This window comes from Talaromyces rugulosus, chromosome I (assembly GCF_013368755.1).
Source record: "Talaromyces rugulosus chromosome I, complete sequence".
Lineage (NCBI taxonomy): Eukaryota > Fungi > Ascomycota > Eurotiomycetes > Eurotiales > Trichocomaceae > Talaromyces > Talaromyces rugulosus.
Genome location: NC_049561.1, coordinates 2,461,731 through 2,486,150, shown reverse-complemented (window position 1 = coordinate 2,486,150; position 24,420 = coordinate 2,461,731). Strand labels below are relative to the sequence as shown.

The 24,420-nt window shown below is 45.5% G+C and overlaps 11 protein-coding genes across 11 annotated transcripts; 8 read left to right on the top strand and 3 right to left on the bottom strand.

Moving 5' to 3' along the window:
- Positions 1-856: 856 nt before the first annotated feature.
- Positions 857-1,175, top strand: TRUGW13939_00851 (uncharacterized protein; the record flags this gene model as incomplete). Its single annotated transcript, XM_035484057.1, has 2 exons — positions 857-955; positions 1,002-1,175. 2 exons carry the CDS (start codon positions 857-859, stop codon positions 1,173-1,175), a joined length of 273 nt encoding a protein of 90 aa, XP_035339950.1.
- A 1,265-nt stretch (positions 1,176-2,440) lies between these two features.
- TRUGW13939_00850 (uncharacterized protein) lies at positions 2,441-2,791 on the top strand (the record flags this gene model as incomplete). The annotated part of the gene is made up of 1 exon (XM_035484056.1): positions 2,441-2,791. The coding sequence occupies one exon, from the start codon at positions 2,441-2,443 to the stop codon at positions 2,789-2,791; it is 351 nt and encodes a 116-aa protein (XP_035339949.1).
- Positions 2,792-3,773: 982 nt separating this feature from the next.
- On the bottom strand, positions 3,774-5,769 carry TRUGW13939_00849 (uncharacterized protein; the record flags this gene model as incomplete). Its single annotated transcript, XM_035484055.1, has 7 exons — positions 3,774-4,101; positions 4,159-4,992; positions 5,103-5,224; positions 5,292-5,372; positions 5,437-5,483; positions 5,535-5,579; positions 5,646-5,769. The coding sequence occupies 7 exons, from the start codon at positions 5,767-5,769 to the stop codon at positions 3,774-3,776; spliced, it is 1,581 nt and encodes a 526-aa protein (XP_035339948.1).
- A 1,070-nt stretch (positions 5,770-6,839) lies between these two features.
- Positions 6,840-7,512, top strand: TRUGW13939_00848 (uncharacterized protein; the record flags this gene model as incomplete). Its single annotated transcript, XM_035484054.1, has 4 exons — positions 6,840-6,899; positions 6,965-7,004; positions 7,078-7,120; positions 7,356-7,512. 4 exons carry the CDS (start codon positions 6,840-6,842, stop codon positions 7,510-7,512), a joined length of 300 nt encoding a protein of 99 aa, XP_035339947.1.
- A 703-nt stretch (positions 7,513-8,215) lies between these two features.
- On the bottom strand, positions 8,216-9,726 carry TRUGW13939_00847 (uncharacterized protein; the record flags this gene model as incomplete). The annotated part of the gene is made up of 2 exons (XM_035484053.1): positions 8,216-8,337; positions 8,400-9,726. 2 exons carry the CDS (start codon positions 9,724-9,726, stop codon positions 8,216-8,218), a joined length of 1,449 nt encoding a protein of 482 aa, XP_035339946.1.
- Positions 9,727-10,924: 1,198 nt separating this feature from the next.
- Positions 10,925-11,755, top strand: TRUGW13939_00846 (uncharacterized protein; the record flags this gene model as incomplete). Its single annotated transcript, XM_035484052.1, has 2 exons — positions 10,925-10,981; positions 11,048-11,755. The coding sequence occupies 2 exons, from the start codon at positions 10,925-10,927 to the stop codon at positions 11,753-11,755; spliced, it is 765 nt and encodes a 254-aa protein (XP_035339945.1).
- Positions 11,756-12,802: 1,047 nt separating this feature from the next.
- On the top strand, positions 12,803-14,682 carry TRUGW13939_00845 (uncharacterized protein; the record flags this gene model as incomplete). The annotated part of the gene is made up of 3 exons (XM_035484051.1): positions 12,803-13,404; positions 13,837-13,960; positions 14,035-14,682. 3 exons carry the CDS (start codon positions 12,803-12,805, stop codon positions 14,680-14,682), a joined length of 1,374 nt encoding a protein of 457 aa, XP_035339944.1.
- A 1,020-nt stretch (positions 14,683-15,702) lies between these two features.
- Positions 15,703-16,638, top strand: TRUGW13939_00844 (uncharacterized protein; the record flags this gene model as incomplete). The annotated part of the gene is made up of 1 exon (XM_035484050.1): positions 15,703-16,638. The coding sequence occupies one exon, from the start codon at positions 15,703-15,705 to the stop codon at positions 16,636-16,638; it is 936 nt and encodes a 311-aa protein (XP_035339943.1).
- Positions 16,639-17,675: 1,037 nt separating this feature from the next.
- TRUGW13939_00843 (uncharacterized protein) lies at positions 17,676-19,988 on the top strand (the record flags this gene model as incomplete). The annotated part of the gene is made up of 1 exon (XM_035484049.1): positions 17,676-19,988. The coding sequence occupies one exon, from the start codon at positions 17,676-17,678 to the stop codon at positions 19,986-19,988; it is 2,313 nt and encodes a 770-aa protein (XP_035339942.1).
- A 288-nt stretch (positions 19,989-20,276) lies between these two features.
- On the bottom strand, positions 20,277-22,597 carry TRUGW13939_00842 (uncharacterized protein; the record flags this gene model as incomplete). Its single annotated transcript, XM_035484048.1, has 4 exons — positions 20,277-20,687; positions 20,851-21,040; positions 21,102-21,534; positions 21,595-22,597. 4 exons carry the CDS (start codon positions 22,595-22,597, stop codon positions 20,277-20,279), a joined length of 2,037 nt encoding a protein of 678 aa, XP_035339941.1.
- A 499-nt stretch (positions 22,598-23,096) lies between these two features.
- Positions 23,097-24,231, top strand: TRUGW13939_00841 (uncharacterized protein; the record flags this gene model as incomplete). Its single annotated transcript, XM_035484047.1, has 3 exons — positions 23,097-23,298; positions 23,412-23,933; positions 24,002-24,231. The coding sequence occupies 3 exons, from the start codon at positions 23,097-23,099 to the stop codon at positions 24,229-24,231; spliced, it is 954 nt and encodes a 317-aa protein (XP_035339940.1).
- Positions 24,232-24,420: the final 189 nt, after the last annotated feature.

The window sequence follows — 24,420 nt, the reverse complement described above, 5'->3', positions numbered from 1 at the left end:
GGTAGCTCAATAACGTTTTCATGTCCGGTAAGTACTTCAGCTCGTCTGGCCGTAACACTTCTACCAAGGTAACCATTTTTTTGTTTCTTTTGTTTCATCTCGTCTAATTTTAGCACGACACCTACGGCCTTGTGGTCTTCAAAGAGTTTCGGGTGATGTTGCACAAAATGTTGGGCATATTTAAACAATGACCAGTAGAAGCTCGCAACATTTACAAGAGCGATGAGAAACTCATATGACGGCTATGTTTCTATATATCAGTAATAACCTCTAGTAAAAAGAAGAAACAAAGCTTACAAAAAGTAAAAGAGCTCTCCAGTCGATACGTTCATCCTTTGTTCGCAAATGATATTCATTGAAGATCATGATACTGAGCAATCGTAACCCAGTTGATATTATCAACATGCCAAGGAAAATTTTCGGCTCAATCAAAAGCGAAATTAATAGAGCTTAAGGACCTATCATGTACAAACGAAGTTGGTAGACCTGGCCATGTTGGTGAGTCTGACGTTTCAAACTCAGTATAAAGAAAGATAGATGTACTTCCTGTAAAACGAACAACTTTGTGCCCATTTCCCATTTGCCCAACTTCCAGGAACCTAGAAGATAGATTAAATTATGCCATATGCCATGGACGAGAAAAAAGTTCCAGCGAGAAAATCTCTGCTTGACGATCGTTGTTTCTCCAAATCCACCTATCTCTTGTTGACTGACAAAAAGTTGTGTCTGTCAGGGACCCACTCCTGACAATACCGATCCCTACGTCCGACCAGCCTTCTAAACACCCACGGTACCTTTTTACTAAGCCCTCACCGGGCTTCCAAATCACGACACAACATCACGACACATCACCACGATGGCCTCTGTCCACATGCTGGTCAATGGTGATATGGAGGATGTGAGATTGGTCGCCTTTTCTGATGAAGACCCTGAACGCGCTGCAAATTGGAGTACGGTACGTGGAAAAGTCGTCATCATATTTAGCTTCTCACTTTCAACAGAGCAGGAAGATTCTCGTCCTGATAATCGGACTTGCACTCGCATCTAACAGCACACTTGGTTCCTCACTCCCAAGCGGCGCTTCTCGCTATCTGTCCAAGTACTGGATGATGCTGGCAGGCGTGACGGAAGAACCACCAAGGAGCGACTTTGAACACTATACAGAGACAAACTAGGAGACAGCCCAAGACGCATGAGTCCTAGTATCTGCGTCTGGATATTAATCCTTTCAAGTTCTTCCACCTCGTTATATTTCTCTTGACTAGAGAGCATATGGCCAAGATTATTAATACTGGCAAGTATGTCAGGATGCTCACACCTAAGCACCTTCTCTCCTTCTCTTATACTTCAAGTGCCCATCAATATATTGTGAGGCCGTGAGACCTTCGGGACGCACCGGATGCCGTACCTTGCTATACTAGCCTCACAGAGGGTTGCTAAGCCACTAATGAAGCGATAAATATAATCTGATCTGTATATAAAGATTGTTAAAGGTTAGTAATTAGTTTAATTACCTAGGAGATTATAGTTTTATTATTAAATCTAACTCTTGTCTACTTTTTATATAATATTTTTATATTCTGATTGCTTTTTATCTTTATAAAGAAGACTACTAAGTATTAGAATTATAGTTACTATTAAAAGCATCTTTATTTTTACTAATATTATTAAGTATTCTATACTAATAGTAGAAATCTAATTTAATATATTACTCTAATTAGATTCCTCCCCCATGTTTGTTGTTTTAGAGAATCGCACCCATAGGTAGAAATCAAACATCTTCGGAAAGGCACGTCACAATAGGACGTATTGCTAGACTTTAATAGCGTCAAGAGTATTTTAGAAGAAGATAATATTTGTATATATTAAAAAGGCTAGGTGGTAAAGATTGAACTAATATAGATTATAAGATACAGGACATACATGAGATCCTTTACTGTATTGGTATTAAATAGCTTCAATTAGAACACACAATTGAATAATATGATTTTACCAGCTGGTTAATAGACTACTTGTATGCACATGTGTAAGAAGTGCACCCACAGGAACATATACATTCTCAATTTTGCCATTTTCTTTCAATGTTATCAGTTGACACATAACCCTCTCCTCTTCCAGTGTTGTCAGACTATATTAGACTAAACACTCCCTTACTAATAACGATCAACTGGTTGGTTGCTCTCTTTTTAGTCTGGCAGTCAACTCGGTAATTAAAAACGGAACAGGCAGCAGCAGGCAACAGGACTACTTGCGAGGTGTTATAACCAAGCTCACTAAGTGTTTACTTTCAATTTTGCGTTCTTGAATAAAAACAAGACAATTACTCATTCCTCGCTTTGTGCCTAATTTCATAGATAAGCTCTCTTTGCAAAAGCCTGCCCGAGACAAACCCTCACGTCTAAAGGGAACAGACATAACTACAGCTGCAACCCTTCTCAAGATGAACCACAATACCACCACCGCCACCCCCGACCTCCGCAACAAGACAAAAGCCGAGCTAGAAGATATCGTCAACAACTATACCAAGAAACACGGACCACCAGACGAGTCTCAATATGATGGCGCGAACAATACGCTCTTCGGCTGGCCAGAGGACGGCAAGGGCGTCTGGGTTCTGCCCACCACCAAAGCCAACCTTGAGCGTTTCGAGGAGATAGCTAGATTGCGGACTGATCTGGGACACCACACGCGCGCTCATTGTGAGATTATGAGGTTGGCCGGTGCACAGTTTTTCGCGGATTGGAGAGACTCAGACAGAGCGAGAGTAGTGAAGGGAGAAGAGAGCCTGTGAAAGCGCGATAGGGGAGGATGATAAAGCCTCTAAATAGATCAAGCCAATGATAATATATATAGTATTATGAACATTTGAATAGTATCAACTAGTTTTCTTCTTACAATCTCAAACTTGTTTGATTTTATCTATACTTGAATTTAAAATAAAAAGAAGAAGAAAACAAGTAATAGCGCCCATTCACTAATCTACCCTTACCAGTCAAATAGTTCTAGAAATATTATTAGATTCTAATTATTATTGATAGACGCTCGCAAAAGTTTAAGCCCGTAATCATCGGCAATTTTCGGGGGAAATGGACCCGAGGCACTATCAACCTCGGGATAAGCACTATAAAAAAGTAGAAAGGCCCGTTTTTATTTCAAATTTCATTTTATTTCATTTACATTTAAATTTTTTTTTCCCTTTTCTTTCTCATGATCAGTAATTTCTATTTTCAATTACAAGATTATTTAATCTTGAAAATAATCAAACTCATTTGAGTTGATGAACTGAAAAGAGGCTTTTTAATGCAACCGCACATGTTCAACATGCTCTAACTACATGATGACAAAGTCTTACTTTTCATCCTTTTGGAGACAAGAAAAAAATTGTTTTCGGCCTACGGGGTCCATTCTAACATGAAAACGTGAAATTGCATAATGATGCTCGTGCTCTCGAATACAAGATTGAAATGACTAACGGTTTATTCCAAAACAAGCCCAAAACTGAAAAAAAAAAGATGTATGGCAAATCAACAGGTGTCTGCTAACAATGAAAAGCAATGATCTAGGCAGTGCTATTCTGCTTTTTTTGGGGGGAGGGGGCGAGGAACCTCTCAGGGCAGAAAGTATGCCGTCTGCCTTAAGTGCCGAGGGGATCCTACGCAGATAGACCCCGGGCCGCAAGAGATGCACAGCCGAGGCGACTGCATCTCCTAAACGGTGTCGACAAGAGGTCGCACGGAACTTTCTGGTCTAGATCTACATGGGAGTAGAGTAATTTACTGCTCAAGACCCAAGTCATCTTCGGCAGGGACCACACGGATAGTGTTGGTGTGACCCATGCCACCACGCCAGCCCTGAACACAGACAATGCTGTCGCCCTTGTTGATAATACCGAGTTTGATACCATTGTGGATACCCCACTTGAGACGTCGGTCAACGTCCTCCTGCCAGACCTTGACATTGAAGTCGGGCTTTGTCTCGGGGAAATAGAAGGGATAGACACCCCGATACAGGTGAGAATACCGGGATGCGGTGTCGTTACGAGTGATCATGATAACGGGGCAGACGGGACGATACTTGGCCACGAGACGCGCGGATTTACCACTACTCATATATTAGCAGCTGACGATATAGGGCAAAAGGAAAAAGGGCGTCACATACCTTGTGGTCAGCACAACAATGGCACCAGCGTTCAATTCCAAGCTAGCACCGACGGCAGACATGGCAATTGCCTCAACTGTATCAGCAGGGCGCGGGCAAAGAGTGCGGAGCTCGTCGAAAATGCTGAAGTGTGGAACCGACACCTCAGCGATCAAACAGGTGTCGTGCATCATGGTAACGGCCTCGGATGGGTAGTTGCCCTTGGCAGTCTCACCAGACAACATGACACAGTCAGCACCGTCAAGAACGGCGTTGGCAACGTCCGACACTTCAGCACGGGTGGGGCGAGGGTTGTATGTCATGGACTCCAACATCTGAGTAGCACAAATGACAGGCTTGCCTTTCAAGTTGCACTTGGCGATCATCATCTTCTGGGCGAGGAAGACCTTGGGGGCAGGGATTTCGATGCCAAGATCACCACGAGCAACCATGATACCATCGGTTTCCTGGAGAATCTCATCGAAGTTGTTTACACCCTGTTGGTTCTCGATCTTGGCAATGATTTGAATTTCACGACCCTCTTCGCCGAGGATCTTTCGGATTTCTTTGATGTCTTCACCCCGGCGAATAAACGAAGCGAAAACCATATCGACCTTGTTTTTGACACCAAAACGCAGATCGTTCTTGTCCTTCTCAGAGAGGGCGGGGAGATCGACGTCGGTGCCAGGCAGGTTGACACCCTTGCGGGAAGAGATGTTACCGTTGTTGAGGCATTTTACGCGAACGGTCTTGTCATCAACGACGCGGAGGACTTCGAGAGAGAGAATACCGTCGTCGACATAGATGAGCTTGCCCGGAGAGATCACCTTGCTGATGTTCTTGTAATCAAGATACCTGCAAAAGCCATTTTGTCAGCGACCAAAAACCTCTTTCGTTTCAACGTCCAAAGGGTAGGTGCAGTAAGAAGCTGCAACAACCCTTTTCTGGCTGAATGAAGCACATACATGTTCTCATTGTCACTGGCTGTGGCATATTTGTCATCGGTGGTCACATTGAATTCATGGCCAGCAGCGATAGGAATGTCCTGGTCGCCAACAGTGTTTCCGGTACGGATTTCAGGTCCTTTCTATGAAACGGAGATGCTTTGTTAGAGGCGAGGGCTTAGTGGCAGACGACACAAGATACCAACTCACGGTGTCAAGGGCAATAGCCACTGGACGGCCAGCCTGGGAGCTCTCGGCCGCTCTAGCGTTGTCAATGACAGATTGGTGGTACTGCCCATGATTGTTAGTTCATCGTCGATCCACGTGGAGACTTGCGATGGGGGGAAAAGCAAACCTCGTACGAGCCGTGGGAGAAGTTCATGCGAACAACATTGAGACCGGCTATCAGGGACAGTTAGTAAGGCACAATGCGATTGGTGAACGGAGAAATACCTTTACGGAGCATGTTGATCTTCTCAACGGAGTTTGTCTTGGGACCTGGTAGCCAGCCGTCAGCGGGGGGGAACATTCAGGATCTGCGGGAAAAGGGCAATGCGACCGTACCGATGGTGCAAATGATCGAGGTGCGACGATAGTTGCGGTGCGGCACCATCTCGGTATGAAGCTGGGAGAACCATTCCAGCTTCATCCGGTTGGTTAGGTGGTCGAAGGAGTTGGCAACGGCCATCTTGGAAGTTGCTGCGGGGAAGGAAGACGATGAGAAGGCTTGTTTTTACGAGGCAGGACACTAACGACTGCTGTCACTCGCAGAAGATAGCGAAAGTGGGAGAGAGAAAGAGATTTATGAGGAAGCAACGAGGATGCGCGAGGGGTGAAGGTGAAGAAGAAGAAAGGTGGTGGTGATGGGGAGGGGGAGGAGACGTGGGCGCTTGGGAAAATGTTGTTGGCCCATGGCTCGATTGGGAACAGCGTCAAAAGAGCTTCCCTGACCCGCCGCCCAGCAGACGCTGCAACGAGCTCCGGTGTGCCACTTAGGGAAACCGAGATTATTGGGGGGGGCCGATAAAGGACTAATTGATTGTGTTGAATTGATAATACGTAGCAAAAGCAGTAATAATAGTATGCTACAGAGATTCTCTCCGGGCAGCTTTCCCCACGCCATCGACGAGCCATATCCTACGAGTATACAACATACTATACACGACCTGGCGAAACAGCCAGCAGGCTTGTACAGCAGTGAAAAATTCATTATTATTGAAAACATGCATGACTAGTTGCTCGCAAACTCCGAAGGCCAAGATGCCGAGATACTCATTGGTGCTTGGCGAGCCTATGAGACGCTGACTGCTGGGCATGAGCTGACTGGCTGCCCTGGTGGCTGCAAGGTCAATTTATTTTTGCATTTTATCGCCACCTCTGGTTACAATATTATTTTTTGTTGAAAAATTTATTCAATTTGAATTAAATTTTTTTTAGATCGATCAAACCACAGCGGGGGAGGGGGGCAGCGCGCGTGTGATTGGCCGGATTTCCGGCGAATGTTTCTTATCGATAACGCTAGCGGCACGTGACTCGCAGTCAGGTGATCCGGGCTGCCAAGCCTTGCGGGGCCACATGATTGGCTCGGCAGGAGCGGTTGCCCCCGTGATCTCGTGGAGCTGGTGCGATCGGGAAGCATCTCGACTTGTGATTGTTATTCCAGTCGTGTCCAGCTCACACAAGCTCTACTCTACTATACATACTCGATACGCAGCTTTCTGTCCTGTCTCATTATTCCTCAGCCCACACACAGTCAACATGGTGGTAAGTGCTCCGACGCAAGAGGTAGCAAGCAGCCCAGACCGGACGACGGATGGGGTATCAGCTTCCGCTTTTCTGCTTCGATATATAGCTAATCAACAACACGTTGCAACGCTGTTTAGTTTGGTCGCCTCACGCACTATGCCTTTGATGCGGTCCTGAGTACGTTACTCTCCCCTTATCAGCAGCAACCCAGCCAAGCAAGAGCCAAGTGAAGCTAACCTTTGAACAACAGTCTCCGCCTTCCTCGCTGGAATCAAACGGTCAACCGGTCTCACGTATGTCTCTTCCCAGCCCCATCCCGAGCATGTCCGGCCCGGGCACCCTTGTCGCTTTCTATAAAATGAAAAAGAAAAAAAACCGACTAACATTCGCGCGTCCGCCCCCAACATCGGATCTCCTTCTTTTCCCCCGATCGTCGCGGTGAACGAACAAGGAAAAAGAAAAGGTAGCAAGGATATCGTTTATCCGGACGATCAGGGGAAATGAATGGACAGAGCCGATGTTTTCTAGGACCCTTGCGCACAGCCCTAGTCTAAACTCCGACAAAATCTCCGATAGCAAGGATATCAAGAAATGGGTCGAGAGCTATCTCGGGGTTGGCGAATGGGTTATGGACCAGTCCGTTGCCGTCTTGGGCTCGACTTCGTACTTTGAGCGACGACGTTGATGCGCCGTCCTCGCTTCTCCCTGACGATTTTTGTTTGATACGAAGATACCTACCTTCCTTTTGTTTGTGTGTGTGTTTTTTTCTTTCTTTTTTTCACTGGCGATTACGTTCTGAAACGATTCATACATGTTGCTGTACAGAAGATGGAGAATTAGAGGTACAGACGTCATCGAGACACGGGGGAAGATGAACACGTTGCTTTGTGAGGTCTTATGAGCTATGCTACTTGGCGTTTGGATCTTCTTTTCTTTTTGCTTTTTTTATCACTCATGCTCATCTCAGCTTACGGCGCAAGTCATCATCATCATTATAGCAAGGATAACTGTCACTTTTTTTCTTCTCCTATTGGTTTATCGTGAATCCAATCAAGGTGCTATTCAGAATCGCTGCCGGCGTTACCCTTTTCTCGTGTGGGTAATTCAACCCGGCTGAAATAAGAAAATAAAAAATAAAACAGCCAAACATATAATGTATATAACCTCACAAACTCCCCAAACATGATACAACATGCAGATATGCTTCCCGAGAAGAAGCAGAAGAGAGAGAGAAGAAAAAACACCCACATACCAGGAAATGCTACTCAAAATCTCCTTTAAATAATCAAATGCAACAAAATTTCACCGGTATCGATCAATTAAGGATCCCAGATTGACATGTTAAGAGAGTTGACATATACAAGAAAGGAGACAATTTGCCAAACCGTTCAGACGCGGGCAAACTGGTCGACGTCCACCCGGCGAAAGTAAGAGACATGACGCATGGGCTTCCAATACTGCGCCACACAATCCGGGGATATGAGGATCAACTCTGTGTTGACCCATTGGTCTGCAATGGCCATGTCAGTGTCATCCAAGACATTGATGTCGAGAGAACATGGGAGAACCTACCATCAGTGAATTGCTGAAACGCAATGTGACCCTTGCTGCGCACGACGCGAGCGCCTCCGAATTCCTCATCGTGTGAGAAATAAACCGTCCCACTAGGGCCAATGTCCTCCGCTACAAACGATATCTCGCCCCGGGGAATGTTGGGGTCTCCAGTTAGCTTGATTCCTTCCAAACGCCCGCTCACTCCAGTGTCCTCGCTGCCGTCGGCTTGGGTAGTTATCTGAGTTTCCGGCAGGCTAGCTCGCTCCCATTCATCAACGCCATGCGCACCACCACCATTGTTTTGATTGTTGTAAAGGTTGTGGAGGCCGTTCGATATTAATCGTGTTTCGCGTCTAGCAGAGTTGCTTAGTGGTGTCGCTGAGCCAGGATCTCTCTGCAGGAAAAGAAGAAATTCGCAGCCGTGGAAGTTGTAATCGCCTACCCAAATTCCTTGATAGGGCTTTTCCTTTGTCGGGGTGTATATCTCAGGGTCGAGAGTTGCAAACATCGACAAGTGAAACCCCTGATCGTGTGGAACAATCGGCTGGCCGAGGCCAAAGTGTAGCCATTTCCGAAGATAGAAACTGGTTTCCGAGAGTGCCCTTGGATCTGGTGACTCTCTCTGGGCCTGCAGAAAGGTGTTGGAGTTCTCGTCGGTGAGACGTTCTTGGTTTTTACGTAGCGACCTTTCGGCAGGAATCGTAATGGGCGGCCAGACCAAATCGCTGGGTAGTGATGGATCTCGGCCAACATTGCCACGACACAATGCAAAAGAGCTATAAACACCTTGTCCATAGCTTGACATGGTCATCTTGAATTGGTCCGGACAGTATTGCCGATTTCGCGGGAGCAAGCCTTGAGGATTTCGCAGCTCGATGACAGGATCGTCCATCCAGAGCCTCAGCTGTGGATTAAAGGATTGGATGATGACTTCCGGATTTGATGACCATTGTGTAAAGGTCTCTTCCTTTAGCTCCGCCAATAACCGAAAGGCCTCGATAACGCCCCTGCGGTTGTCGTAACGCGCAATAATCAGTCTGCCCGTGTATTCGCCATCCGAAAACCAGATCTTGTTTTTCGGTAGAAACCAATATGGGTGGTGAGCAGAATACAGGTTGCGGAATGAATCAAATGGTCCGGGATGGTCGATCCTTTTAGGGAGGTTCTCGTTTACGAGTCCCTCCCAGAGCTTGTCGTCCTGTGCTTGTTGATAGAGCGTTTGACACGTGGACGATATAGAAACGACGTCCAAGGCCGAAAGGTATGAGAGAATTTGCTGTATCAACTCATCGGGCAATGCGATTAGGAACGTAGCGCGGGCTGACGGGTGCTTCTCGGCCATCATGAAGTTAAGCGTATTCCGAGGTCCAGGATCTTGAAAATGACATCATCTGGGGGTTTTCGGCGATCTCATGGCAGGAGTAGTAGCTCTTTATCAGCAAGTGCGGGGGCCACATTGACACCAGTAGATCATACGCATGTTTGTCAGGAGCATGCAGCCTGCGCACATAACAGACGTTGCTGGACGGACGAAGCGCTCAGCTCGTCACCCGCGGTTGCTCATCCCGCAATTGTTTCCGTCTTACTGCCGGTCTTATTGTTGTGGGCGGCGAGGAAAGCGGTGAGTGTCTCGGGCCGGAAGACCGGAAGTAGCAGACCGGAAGCTCCACTTCGATGTTCATCTCAAATTTCCTCCGACTCTTTTGTTCTCGTTGCAGATGCAAACAAAAGGCCGTCCAAAATACTAGCATTACATCCTGGCGCATAAACTCTAAGCCCGCGTGGTGCGAAGGCGCATACGGCAAAGCTTAAAAAAGATATTTCTAAAATTTTAGCATTATTAAGTGGAACCCAGCGCTTTTTAGTTTGCGGCTGTCAAAAGACTCAAAACCGGTTGTACTGGTATAGTGGGGCTTCGTACACGGTTTATCTGAATCTACAACTTTTGTCTTCAAGGTCATTGGTACTCTCATTATAAGGCTATGGTCCCTATGTCATACCATAGATTAACTACCCAATAGACCAAAGGTCTGTTAGTGCAGCTGTCAAATCTGACCGTGATATGGACTCCGAATCGGAATTCAAAAAGAAACTGGACACCAACAAACGGTGATATTTTCGAACCCCTGACACACAACCCACAATCGGTCATTTGATGGATGTGAGCTAGGAGCTCACGCAGACCTGGAGAAAAAATGGACAAGCGCAATCTGGTTTACAACCAAACGGCAGTATGCATGGACTCAGATTAACATGCATACATACTATCCGATCGCGTTTGAGGTGATTACGACCGGCCACTTGAGTAGGTATATGGAGGAGGATCCTCCTGATACTCAACATCTCCCACAGATCATCCCCCTTTATTCGCCTCCCTGGATAGCACCTCTGTCGTACCAGACTACATTTCATATCTTCTTTCAGGCTGAAACCACAAGTTCGTATAATTTCTTACGCAATATTTCAAAGGGACCAGTGCTAACTTATCTTTAGAAGAAAGGGATTGAAAGCTGTCGGTTTCAGTCTTTCAAGCCCGAGACGTTATGGCTCTTGGTGTCCAGTCTCAACGTAGCTACGCACAAGTCGTTGGATCGCCACCGGTAAGATGTCATCTGGCGCGTTTTTCCTTCGAGAAGGAGCGGTGCCGTCGTCGCTAACGGGTTTAGAAACATCAGCCATGGCAAGCCATTTTCAGAATCGAAAATATCCAAACCCCGCCACCACAACCTCGAGGATTACAGCAGGTTTCCGGTTACCTGACTGAGCACGTATATCCTGCGCCGGGAGGGCTCATATTTCAAGACCCATCGAAAAGAATGGGCAACCAAGACGGCCTTGATTCATTCGATCGCCTTTTCCGGGAGATGGATGAGATGAAACAGCAGCTTCGTGCCATGGGCGAGGACAATAGACAAACCAAGAAAAACTTTTTGGATATGCGAGCCTGGGAGCTGCAGCAAGCCGCTCGAGCCGCCGCTCAACCTCAGCGTTATTGGCTTCCTGTTGGAGTACGAGCTGAACGGAACAGGTTTGTGCACGGGGGCAACGTTGCCCTGGATATACAGGCCATCGAATCTCTGCATGATATGAACCAGCGAGCCGGCGCCACTGCCGGATTTGAGGTCTTTTATGGGCGCACTCTGGCTGAAGTTGGACCCCGCTTTCACGACGTTCCTGACGCGGTGGTATCCGCTTTCAACTTCAGGGGTGATCTAACTCGCCTCGAAGTTTGGAAATACCACCCAGGCAAGGAAGAATCTGTCCGTCTTTGTGATCAGATAATTACCGCGTGGTTGAATGGTGTGGGAAATCCTGCTCTGGATCCCCAAATTGGTAAAATGTACGACCGGCTCATGCAGATAATGCCAGTCTAGATGTCATGTACATACCATACCCACCAAATGAGAATAAAGTGTCGTTTCTAGGAGTAATATATCAATTCTACCTCTCTTGATCTCACTTTTAAACCCTTTTCTTTATATTTCTAACTACCAAAAATTTTTTATAGGTGTATTGAAAGTGCCTCCGGTGACGCTGTAAGCAGGCAAGCCGTCTTGCTGTATACATTCTGTGATCTCTTTTTAAGGACTTCGAATATCTGGTATTACGTAGCTTCTCATTAATAAAACATAATTGATGAAAAATAGTAGTTAACATAATAAATCTACACTACAACTTATCATTGATTCTTCATATTCACTGGTGTCTTGAGGTTGATTTTGAAATTTCAACATTTCGGCATTTAATACCTTTACTAAATTATTATATCTAGAACGTATATACTCCTGTATTCAATAGTACTTGGTCTAGATGCAAAATGAAGGAAGCTTAAATGGAAACTAAATGGTTTTTTGGGCCCCAGCTGCTGCGATAAAACATGCCCGAAACCAATATGAATAGCCAGCATTACATCCCTTGTTGTTTTCTATCCAGATCACTTCTATTTTTATATTTTCCGGATAATAAACTGTCATTTTTAGCCTTGAACTGTATATTCTGATTATGTATAATTTTCGATTCGGGTTTGAGACGAGAATGAACCGGCAACTGACGCTTTCTAATTTTAGATGTTGGTGCATCGCCCTAAAAGTGTCGGCACAAAGACTAGTATTCAAAGATGCTGCTCAAAAAAAAAAAAAAAAAAAAAAAAAAAGAATTATGTGACCTCTTTGATGTATTATGATCTTGTTGAATTTTGTAGAATTTTTTTTAAAAAAATAAGTGGAACAAGTATGAGTTTTTAACGGTACCGGCTGTTTCCCTCGAAATGTTGAGAGAAAAGATGCAGTCAACTGGTATATATAAATCACAGTTGCCCCTCTAATTTTCCTTTCAGATGTTTCCTTGTCCCTTTTTTTTGAAAATACAGGACCCAGTGATATCTCCTCAATTATCTCATATATCACTTTTCTGTGAGCAACATGAAGAACCAAGGAAATTTTGATTTACTTGATCGCCTTTACCAGAGCATCGACCAGGCCGAGTCAGAAAATTTGAAACTACGTCAAGAAATAGATTCTTTAGAGTCAGAAGGGTCGAAAATCAAGCGAGATTTCAACGAAGTGCAGGAATGGTACCAGAATTCCTGCACCTATGAACTAGATTATGTTGGCAAGCTGGTTGACATCGGGGACTGTGTGGAAAAATGTCTTTTCAGACATGGTGGCAATGTGAAACGTGATCTTGAGATCGTCCAACACCTTCGTAATACAAATTCCAGTGTGTTTCAGTTGACCAACGTATCTACAGGATTCAAGTACGTATATGGGTATGATGCAACCTATATTAGGCGTTATTTACACAAAGCACCAGTGGAGGTTGTTGATAGCCTTGACCGCAGGGGCGATCTAATTCGCCTTGATCCCGACATTAGCAATCGGAATTTTAAATCAAAAATCAAGCTCTGTGACGAGATTGTTGATTTCTGGTTAATGAACCTGACAACCAACCCTGATTTGCGCGCCAAAGTCGACAAAGAGATCAAGGAGCAACACCAGCGACTGGTGGCACAAACAACAATAAGGTCATAGTATTTAACTCGGAATTGTAAATGGATGGACTCTGGAAAGTGGACAGTCTTCCCTGTTAATTTTGCTCTAGTGCCATCTCTTTACAAAATAACACTCTATTAATTAATTACTAAAAATCAATAAAATAATCTATTTTAAGATATATATATTACGAAAGGGTCTTTTCTATTTTCTATTATAAGCTGTTTAGAGTATTGTTATACTAACGTCTACAAGATGATCATAAACAGGGCAAATCCAGGCCCTTGACGAAAGGTCGTGGCTGGTGGGTTCCACCCTCGTGATGCAAGATCCAGAGAATCGTGACGTATCCAGAGTTGCTCCGACGCCACATCAATCTGTTCTCGATTTCTAAGCTTGCATGGCGAAAATCTTGATCGTGTTATATTTCTATGTTACGCGAAAAGTGCTGCAACGATGTTTAGGCGCCCGAGAGAGACCGAGCCTGACTACCTTTCAGTGGAACTCAACACAATACTTCAACCTCTCACTGTGATTCCTTGGGGGGCGATCGCAATGGGCTATCTTGGAGTCCCTATATGCATTGGTGTAAGAACTTGTACCATTGAGAGTAAAACATTCAATTCTTCCTCGTTCCTGCTAACATATTCCTGGTCCTTTAGGCCACCATATTTGTGGTGCAAGACGACGACTACACAGCTGCGATTGAAAAGCTCAATAGTGCGGGGTTTGTCCAAACGGTCCCGAATCGCACCCCTCCCCCTGAAATCATGGAGCGTCATCCAAACCCACAAAAGATGTTGGAAGAAATAAATGCCGGCTATATACGACTGGATCGATCTTGTGCAGTATTTGATTACCCACCCGGCCATTCAGCTGGAAAGGGCACGCAGCTGTACCTTTTTCCAAACTCCTTTACGCATTTTTCTCTACAAGAAATTCGCCAGTCCTCGAACAAAGTAAATGACACGGAGATAATAAAACAATTTGATACCTATGGCAATTTACACTACCCATTAGAAGCAGCACTGGTTGAAAGCTTTATTAAGGCTGCAATCGACGAAGAAAAAGACATCGGCTTTTCTGCATGGGGCATGTCACTGGAGGCTTGGGTGGCTATGATGAGAGGATACTTGGAGGTCAATAATGATATTTTCGATCATTGTCTAGATGAGCAGGCGGTGAATTGGTATAGTACTAAGTTTGGTCGAATCTACGAGGCCAAATTTGGTCCCAGAGACCGACGTATTTCAAAACGGCTTGGCTCGGGCAAGGAGATGCCAATAGATATGAGGGGAAATCCTATTTAATGGTGGTTTGTATTCAGCTAGATGTAAGGCTAAATTCCCTATACCTGAGGGTTCTACCCGGCCACAGGTTTCGGTAATATCTGCAGCACTCCGTGACGTTCCAGAAGGCCACCACACTCGGTCAATAACCTGGTTGCGGGATATGGGCAGAGACACTTACTAGTTTTGGAAAACACTGACTAGAAATATAATTTACATCTTGATGTATATATCAATTTGATTGATGTGGACTCATCCGTGTCAACTACATAACACTGTTATGTAAGCTCATGCAACTTACGAAGTTCCTCGCTGTGTTAATTGACGTAGTCGTCCATCCTTATCAAAATATACCTTTAGAACTATTTGAAATACGGCACGTGAAACTTTAGGGAAATACAAGACTCTTACACGCGTGGTACAATGGTATATCTTTGAGGGGCTTCAGAGATATTGAAATCTTGGTTTTCTCTTTGAGGGGCTATATATACAATTGAAAAAATGGAAGTTAGGTCGGGGGTACAATGGATAAATATATGCAATTTTTATACGTGTATTGTTTTGGGCGCGCCAAATGGCCAATTTTTTAATATTTTAGTACATTCAAGGAATGAGCATCAGTTAATATGGAAAATTTAAATATAATGAGATCAAGTAAAATCAGCTTGCAAGATGTTGTTTTTTGTTTCAAGTCTATGTCTACTTCTTTAGTCAAATCTCTCAAAGACGTGGCTGGATTGTCGAGATAAAGAGTCGTTTTTGAGCTTAGAAATATGTATCTTTGAATCACAAAATGCATCAATGATTTTCCATCAATTTATCTCATTTCTTGCAGCAAAAATGAAATAAAACTATCTAAAGGTCATATGTGAAGCTCGTTTGCCACTGCCTCCTCCGCCCAAAAAAGAGGCGTAGTCATTAATCTCAACCATAAGTATGGACTTTATGTAGTAGTGAAGAACAATTTTTAAAAGCATCAAAACCACTCGTCTCAATTTTCCTGTCTGCCCTTCTCGATACCATTTTCCTATTACATTCAAGATGGGTATGAGACATCAATTGCCCGGGGAAACTTACGAAGAGTTCCAGCGTTCAACCATGTCTTCTTCAGGGGAGTCTAGCGCAAGTGTTGTTGACACACCTGGTTTTCATATCCCTGGTGCTGATAGCCCCGATGTTGACAGCCCCGATGTTGACAGCCCTGATGTTGATAGCGATGCGTATTCAGGCCCTTATTTCCCCGCGTCGATACCCTCTACTGGCTCAAGTATACATGCATATGACCCAGCAACAATGAGCGACAGCGAGGGTGAAGAGTGCATAGATGACAAGGATTATTTCCTAGATGTCTACGGCCAGATAACAGACATTCGACGCTCGCTTGCAACCACGTCGACACCCAACGATGTTGGCGTTTATGAAGGCCGTACTCGATCTCACATAATATCCTCCGAACTCCGTGGTGTCAAACACGATTTGTCAGTCATGCTAAAGGTTCTTTTCAGGTCGCGTTGGAACCAGCTGGTTGCCGTTGGCAGCGTTTCGGAAGACGAGCCCGATGTACAAAACCGAGTGACTCAGCGGGAGCACGATGATGTTAAGCTGGACCTGGCATGTATTGAGTACGAATACAACATGGCACCCGATGGTCGTGTTGCAATGGATGAAGAAGTCCACGTCCGAATCGCGCTGGACCGGCTGTATGGACAGCCGGATCTTGTGTTTTTTCAACGGGAAATACAGGATGCACCCCCGGAAGTGATTAGGGCTTTCAATCGGCGTAGTAAAGAAAAGGTGTACTATTTCGAGCACCATTCCGATTTGAACACCCTACTCATCCAGGAATGCGATGGAATCATCACGGAATGGTTACAGCCGATAATGGACCAGAGGCGCGTTACGGTGCACGATACAGTCAACCCATTCACAGATGGGGAACAACGTTATCAGCATCGAAATGTGCGACTACTTCCATAAATTCCTTTTTGTTAAATTATTTACAGCACAGAGTAGGAGTACTTTGCGGGGCATAGCCATAGTTGACTTAATACACGTCTTTTTGTTATCAATCTACTATCCATACTTGAATAGAGACTCGGCCTGCATTTATGTTGTTGAGCGAAGTAATAGATAACGTAGTCGAATTTGATAGAGAATATTTTGAACATAAAAGTCTACAGAACGACAAATACAACTACATGTACAGCAACGCTGATCAGACTACCAGGTACTAAAACTAAAATTAGAAATATAAACACAAAGCAAAGCAATAGAACAAACCAACAAGGAAGATTTAAAAACAATGGAATAAAGCTGAATAACATTAATGTCATTGATCACAATGGGGCTGTAGAACATACAATGCAAATGTGGGCCCCGCGCCCCACTCAGGGTTTGTTTACTATTTCCTAATCTGGAAATCTTGAACAAAGTCCGTGCTAAGCACTAGCTACATGAGACTTGTGTCCTTTGTTTGCAATGCTTGGCTGTGAGGTGTTTAGTCAACACTGCTGCCTGCATGGTGGCTTGACTAAAAACCACTAGTTAGTTGGTTAAGCGCTTTGTCAGAGGGTTTGCTGCTCCGTTTAGTAGATCCCTTGCTAACCAATTTGATATGAACGCGTTTGTTGACTTGAACAAAGTAGGCACCGGGCCAGTTTCAACACTTTGTTAAGGACTTGCTGAAAGAACTGGCGCGTTTTTTTCCCTCTTCTTCCTCCTCCTCCTTCTTTTCTCTGTCACGCTCCGGAGACGCCCTAGCCGTCTATTTATACGCGTGGAATCCCCCCCTGGCTGATGGAAAGTTTTCTTTTCCATGATATACTTCTTATATACACAAGCCATCCTATATATACAAGATTTTATTTATTCATTTTGAATACAAGGTATACAACTAGGTATGTTTCCCCCTTACCAACACAACGCGGTTCATTACTGACCACACCCATAGAAAACATTTGAACATTTGAACAGAAAACAAGACGCGTTTTTGCTTTTGTTTTTCACTTTTCATCATGTTGACTCGCTTCGCGAGCCGAAAACTGAAGAGGCACCGTAGTGCTTCACCATCGCCATCTAGGCAGGCTTCGTCTGCGGAAGAAGGCCAGGCTCAGGTAGCTGAGGCCACCATTTCTCAGCCATCAACACGGCCAACGACACCACGCCGAAGCGCGAAGCGAGTGCGCGTTTCGGATCCTGGGCCCTCTACTACTAGGGCTGCTACCCAGGGAAACAACACCGGGTTGACCCCGGCCATCTCTCGCACCACTATAAACGCGTCGGATGTTAATCCGGAGCCTGCGACGCCGAGCCGTCGTCGCCGTCGTCGTGGTGTTGGACCACGGCGATCAGCGCCGCTGGCCAGACAGGGCAATAATAATATCTTGATCGACCCGGTTCTCCCATACAGTGACAACAATGGCAACGCTCCAGTCAACATTCAGTTTACGCCACTGCGCCAAAGGCTTGAGAACAGGATGCGGCGCAGGCTTTTCCGGTCTGGCCTTAGCGATCATATGAATGTTCTTGAACATGAGGATCGAGACTTTAAGAGAGATATTGCGCAGCTCAAACAGGAATTGGAGGAGAGACAGGCGGTCCAAAATATTGCGGCCGCTCAACCCGACCAATTCGACACCATGGTGGTAGATGACAGCATCATGGACGAGGATATCTTGATGTCAAATTCTCCCATCTTACGACTATCTCATCCAGATGAACCCTCTGTGCAAGGGCCCATCGATACAGCTACATACCCGGTCATCATAGAAGAAGATGTGACTAGAGAAGCGACACCCCAAGAGCAGACCGCATTCGAACTGCAACGAGTTTCTGCTGATCTCGAAGACGGACAACAACAAAAGGAAAATTTCTTCAAACATTGGCAACGATTGCAAGACACCGAGATAGGCACTGCAATCTGTTCCACGCTGCCTCAAGTACCAGAAACACCAGATGAGCTAATGCACCTGGGGATGACAATTATGGAATTCATGTTTCAACAATTTTACGATGCGATGAAGTCCCTGGAAGAGACACGAATCGCAATTTCAAACATGGGGTTTGCGGGAAACAATGTCGAAGAATTGCTGTACAACATGCACGAGGCCTTCTTCTCTGCCCATCGATATCTAGAAAGTCTTGTGCCTGAAGGTACACTATCGGACCCTAGTAACGGCAAGGCAACCCTGGATGATCTTCTGACGCGGCTAAAGGAAGTTGCCGAAGGATTTGTGAAGGTGCAACACGATAAGCAAATTCTCACAAATGACTACAATAGCATAACACAGCAATATAACGACACCCTTCGTATCGTCCAGCAACAGACAGCACAGATAGAAGATCTAACGAGAGGGGTGGCGGCTACGACTGAACAAAACCAGAGTTTGGCACAGGACATGCTGCACAATAGGATGCTAGTTCAGAGACTAGAGAACGATATCCATAGAAAGGACACCGCCCTTGAGAGGTTTAAAACAAGCCTTGCGAAATACCACGAAGAAAACAGGAGATATCAAGAAACCATCGAGCATCTAGAGCAAACTTTCAATACTGGCGCCGAACAGTATGAAATGCGGATAGCCGAGTTAGAGACTCAGGTAATAGCTAGACAGGAAGACTTCCGTCGAAGATATGAAGGGCAGTTAACAGTGACCACCCGGCAACAAGATGATGAGCAGCCCCAGGCCGAGGTTCACTCTCTCGAAGAACAAATTACCGAGACTTCGGAAGAGCAAGACGAGAAGCTAAAAAGCTTCCAGGTGCAGACAGAACAGCTAGAAAAGCTGTCACAAGCTCTTGCCGAGACCCGAGAACTGGCCGCAAGACTGGAGCGCGCCAACGAATCCCTCGCTAGCCAAATCGAGTCTCAAGCGCAAGATTTCGAGGAACTGTGTTCTAAATACGATGCAGTTATCCCAGAAGAACACAAAGGGTCCATCGCAGAGACACAACGGATAGTGGAAACGAAGTTTTCCAACTGGAGCTCTGAATACCAGAGGCTTCTGCCAGGCGAGGCACACAACGCTGCCACACCACAAAGCGAACCGCCGACTCCATTTTGGCGCGGAGCTACAGACCAGGGCACGAACGTGTTGGATACTCCGGGCTCCGTTACGTCGGATGATACCGATTCGGGGCTTCCTTTTCCTTTGCCTGGGAGCGAGGCTACCACGCCTTCTCGTCGCCATTTGTTTAGCAACATTCGCGTCGGGCGTGGAAAGGACCATCGCAATCTTGACAGTGGCATTGGCCTTTCCAGTGAAGCTGGTTTTGGCCAGACAGGGCCTCGATCTCCCCCAAAACGCCGCGGAGGCTTGTTCGGGTGAGGAGGGGATCACTCGTCTTGGAAGTACATACCTTCAATGCTTTTCTAGAAGTGTTGAGTACTATGTTGTCGATATTTCTTGTGATTTATCCTGCCATATATTTTTCTTTTGTTCTGAACGTTTTTGTATAAGAATCAGCCGTCGTTGTTTGTTTTTCCTTCAAGCTCATCATCTGTGCATCTCCAGGCGTAAGGGGGTTACTGGACTAATCGCTCGTTATATTTCGTATATGTACATTATCCAATAAACGGCATAATAGAAAATCTTTCACCTTGATTATCTCTAAATTCATGTAAAATTCAAAAGTAGCGACTCTTGAGCCCAGTCGATGCTGTCAAGTTCCGCCATCATCTCCAGGTCAAAATCATCAGCGACGTCTGAACCATGCTGCAGAAAAGCAGTGCTTCCCATCGGCGACATTCCATTCGTATCATGCTGTGGTGCTGACAAGGATGTGTCGGAACCATCCATAGGTGCAAGGACGCGAGCAAGGATACCGCGAATGGCGTCGAGACCTCTCTTGGTAATAACGTCATTCCCCTCTGCATCAAGACAGTTCTCTAAATGAGATGCGAAAATGGTCAGGTTTTGTACGATTTCGGACCGAGGAAGAGGTGGCTGTTGTTGTTGTTGGTGCCGAGATTGTTGAAGAAGCTCGCGTGCAAGGACGCCGGCGCATGGGAGGCCGATATAGTGAAGCTAGATTAAACATTAATAAGTGGCACTTTCGGGCTCTTGGAAACAGACTTGCATTCCGTGGTGAGTTACAATAGCCACGCTCGGAAACAGCACGAGAGATGATCGATAACAATTTGCTTAGGATTTCTTGCGCCAGTTTCAAGAAACTATCTTTATTTTGAACCCTGCCTGTTTGCTTTGCAAGAGTACGGTAGATCATAAAGTCGTTGTTGAGAAATTCCAGATGGACATTGGCAATGGATTCTCCTGTTGAATCGGGGTTGATGAAAGTAGCCTCTGGAAGCAAGTTACATTGGAAATCCAGCGATGGCGGCAAATTCCAACGCATCTGCTGGTGCTCCGCATAAATTTCCCTATCATTGATTTAGCACAAGTAGCTCCTGGAGCCAAAAAAAAATTGGAGGTCAGACATACAGCAATTTCTGGACCTTGTTACCCGAATGAGGCGACAGCGATACCTCGAGGATTTTTTCTCGTATCGTCGAGAACATCAGTTTCAATCTCCCACGAGATCCCGAGTTGATCTGGCCGTCGATATTCCACCCATCAGGTCCGATCTTCTGCAGGTAATACTTTTCTTGGTCTTCGCTAGTTGAAGCAGCAAAAATGTCGTCAAAGGAAAGATCAAGAGGAAGTTGTATATTGCAATATTGCCATGCAATCCGAGGGGGTCGGCCGAGATGTGTAGCTAGCTCTTTATCCAATGCATATGCTGCAACCATGACACGTTTGCGGATTTCACAGAGGAAGAATGGAATATTCAGACAATCTGGTTCTTGGGGCTGGTGCCAACCTAAAGCGAAGACCATGTTTGCCAAGTCGCCTAATTTTCGCCATGGTCTCAAGTCTAAAGAGAAAGAAAGTTAGAAACCAGCCAATATAAAAAGCTGGGAATAAGGGACTTTACGGCTCTGTCCATAGACTGCATCAAGCATCAGTGTATTCCGGAGCAGCAGCCATGATAAAGGATCAGTCATAGCACCAACGTCATCGCAAAAGGCTAGACAGGTTTCTGCAGCCTCGACAGCGACATTTTTCAGCTCATGCTTATCAATCAGCCCATCCTTTAATTGAAGACATTCATGTTCATCAGGAATCAGCATCATTGCAGAAGCCAACCACGAAAACATTAATCCAATAGTCTCCCATCGCCTTGCAGTCGACGAGAAGTATTCAGAAGGTGTCATGTTTCGGCGAGACTCTACTGGGTTGGCAGTGTTCTCAAAAAGTTTTCTTGACAAGGAAAAAGCGTTTTTCCTCAAAGACTTGTCAGCTTTTGATGATAACTGATGCAACTCATCCCGTAGAGCGTAAAGCGGCATGATCACTTCGTTTGACAGCCTTTGACTAAATACCCAGGGCTTGCAGGTCGAGTAGCGAAAGTCGAGCAAACGGTGGTAAATGGGTAAATCCTCCAACAGAGCTACGATCCTCGCTCCGGACTCGATTTGATCAGAATCTACAGGAAGCGTTTCTGTTTTGACACACACGTTTGTGCTAGAGTTGCAGTTATGTTCCGGCTCCTCAAACGCGGCCAAGCAGTTTGAAGGGCCAAAAAAACCGCCAGCAAAGATAGAAGCTTGATTCTGGGCCGGATTATCATACTGGCTTGGAGTAGTTTGTTCAGGGTCACTTGCAGCCGATGTTCGGTATACTTGTCGGAGATTGGCCAGTTTTTTGCCCCTTTCCCGAAAAATAGACGGCCTCTTACTTTTCTTTCTAGTCCTTATAGGCTCGAGGCTATCGAAAATTTTACTCCGAGTCAACGGTGCTGGATGATAGTTGCATGCATTGCTTTGGCCCTTCTGGAGACATCGTCCGCACACGGGAGTGAGGTGGTCACAGCGGAGTTTCGACAGTCTGCAAGGCTCACAGGAGGAGAGCAAGCCATTCCGTCGTTTAGCGGACATTATAAGATTGATATCAACGTGGAGCCCATGGGAGGAAGATTTCAGGATTAGAAAGTTAAGGCTGTGGTGATTGTTCGGGGTTGTTTGACGTCCATGGGAACCCCGACGCTAGACTCAAAAGGGCAACAGCATTTATTCTTACAAAGAGTTGCATCCTGCTAGAGTCGTTATGTATAATGAAGTATATTGACATTAGGAACGAGAAATAATGTGTGTTAATTAAGCGGCAATAGAATTGCCCAATACAAGAGCCCTTCGTTTATGGAGAACAAGAAATAAACTCGCGGTGGATCGGCATTGATGACGTCGTGCGCTCTGGCTGTCTGGAGAATAATCCAACCTCCCATGCTTCGAGGCTCGACCTGCTTCTTGACTTTAATCTGAATTTATTTACGGAGAATCAATAAGAAAAACCAAGACAAGAAGCAGCACGCCTAGTCGTCTGAACGTGATCCATTCCGACATCGAATAGAAAGCGACATTAGCGAATTGCATCACCATGTCCGGTTTGTTTGGCAAGCATCAGCACCAAGAAAACAAAGAAGGCAACAACACGGCCAGCTATCGCCTTCGAGTCACAGCAGGGCCCGAGTACGACGTCAAGACACATCAGATCGTCCCCGTCAACTCGCCCAAAACCGTGCGGTTCGAAAACGAGCAGGCCACGGTCAATGTCTGCGTGCGAATCCAAGGCTATACAGGTAACACTCTCTCCAGCGTGTGTTTTTACATGTATCATTTGAGAATATTGGCATCACCCCCTCCAAGAGGCCCCAAGAGGGACATTATCACCAAGGCTGACAGCATGTAAAAGGCTTACCGAACGGCTCCCCCTCAACCAGCGAGTACTTTTCGCATCCGCTTCACACAAACGACCAATACTCCATCTGCTTCAGCTTCGTACCCAAGCACGACATCTGCGGCGCCGATCTCCTCTTCGGCAATGACTTTGATCAGCCGATCCGCGACAACATCCCGCCGGGCTTCAATACCGCGCTGAACATTGTGAAATGGGCGATTGATCCGGCCCTGGAAGGTGATCCTTACGCGCATAAGCCGTATATGTACAGTCCTGGCATTGCGTCCTGGAATTACTTTCGTATTGGCGAGATGGCGAGTCCGGAAAAGTTGAAAGAGACGTTGGATATGCATAGTGAAGTGGTCGAAGAAGGGGCCGACGGGACTGGCGCAGAGATCAGACGCAAATTCCAGATCCCCGACGACCAGGCTCAGCGGAGAAAGCATTTTTTGAATGAGAATGCTCGCAAGGAGTTCGTTTTTGAAAAGGGTAGGGAGTATCTGGTGGATTTTGGGAATCCGTATTTAGGATTCAACGGTAAGCTCAACTGCTCCAAGTCATCTACATAGCGAGAGAGATATTAATGTAATTTTTTTATTATTTAGATTTCTCTCTTCGGCTTCCTGGTTTCAATCTTCAAGTGATAAAATATATCAGCGAGCGAAACCACAAATTGCGATATACGTTAAAGGATAGGAAAACAAACAAGGTAATACTGGCTGTGCTACTGAAGCTGTTACTGCACGACACCGCCGAAGAGATTAGTGAACGAACCACTCCTGAGTCTGAGTGTTGTGAAGAGTCGTCAAAGGCTAACAAGCATGAAGAAAAGTAGACTTATAGAGTCAACTACATATGTAGTGGATGGACTAGCGTTAGAAGAAACATAAGACTTAGAGTCTTCGGCAACGGAGTCCAAGGCCAAATAGAGTTCTCATAATATGAAATATACATTGTTTCTGTTTAGATTTAACCAATGATCAAGTTAATACCAGAGTACGATATTCTACCAAAACCATGATTT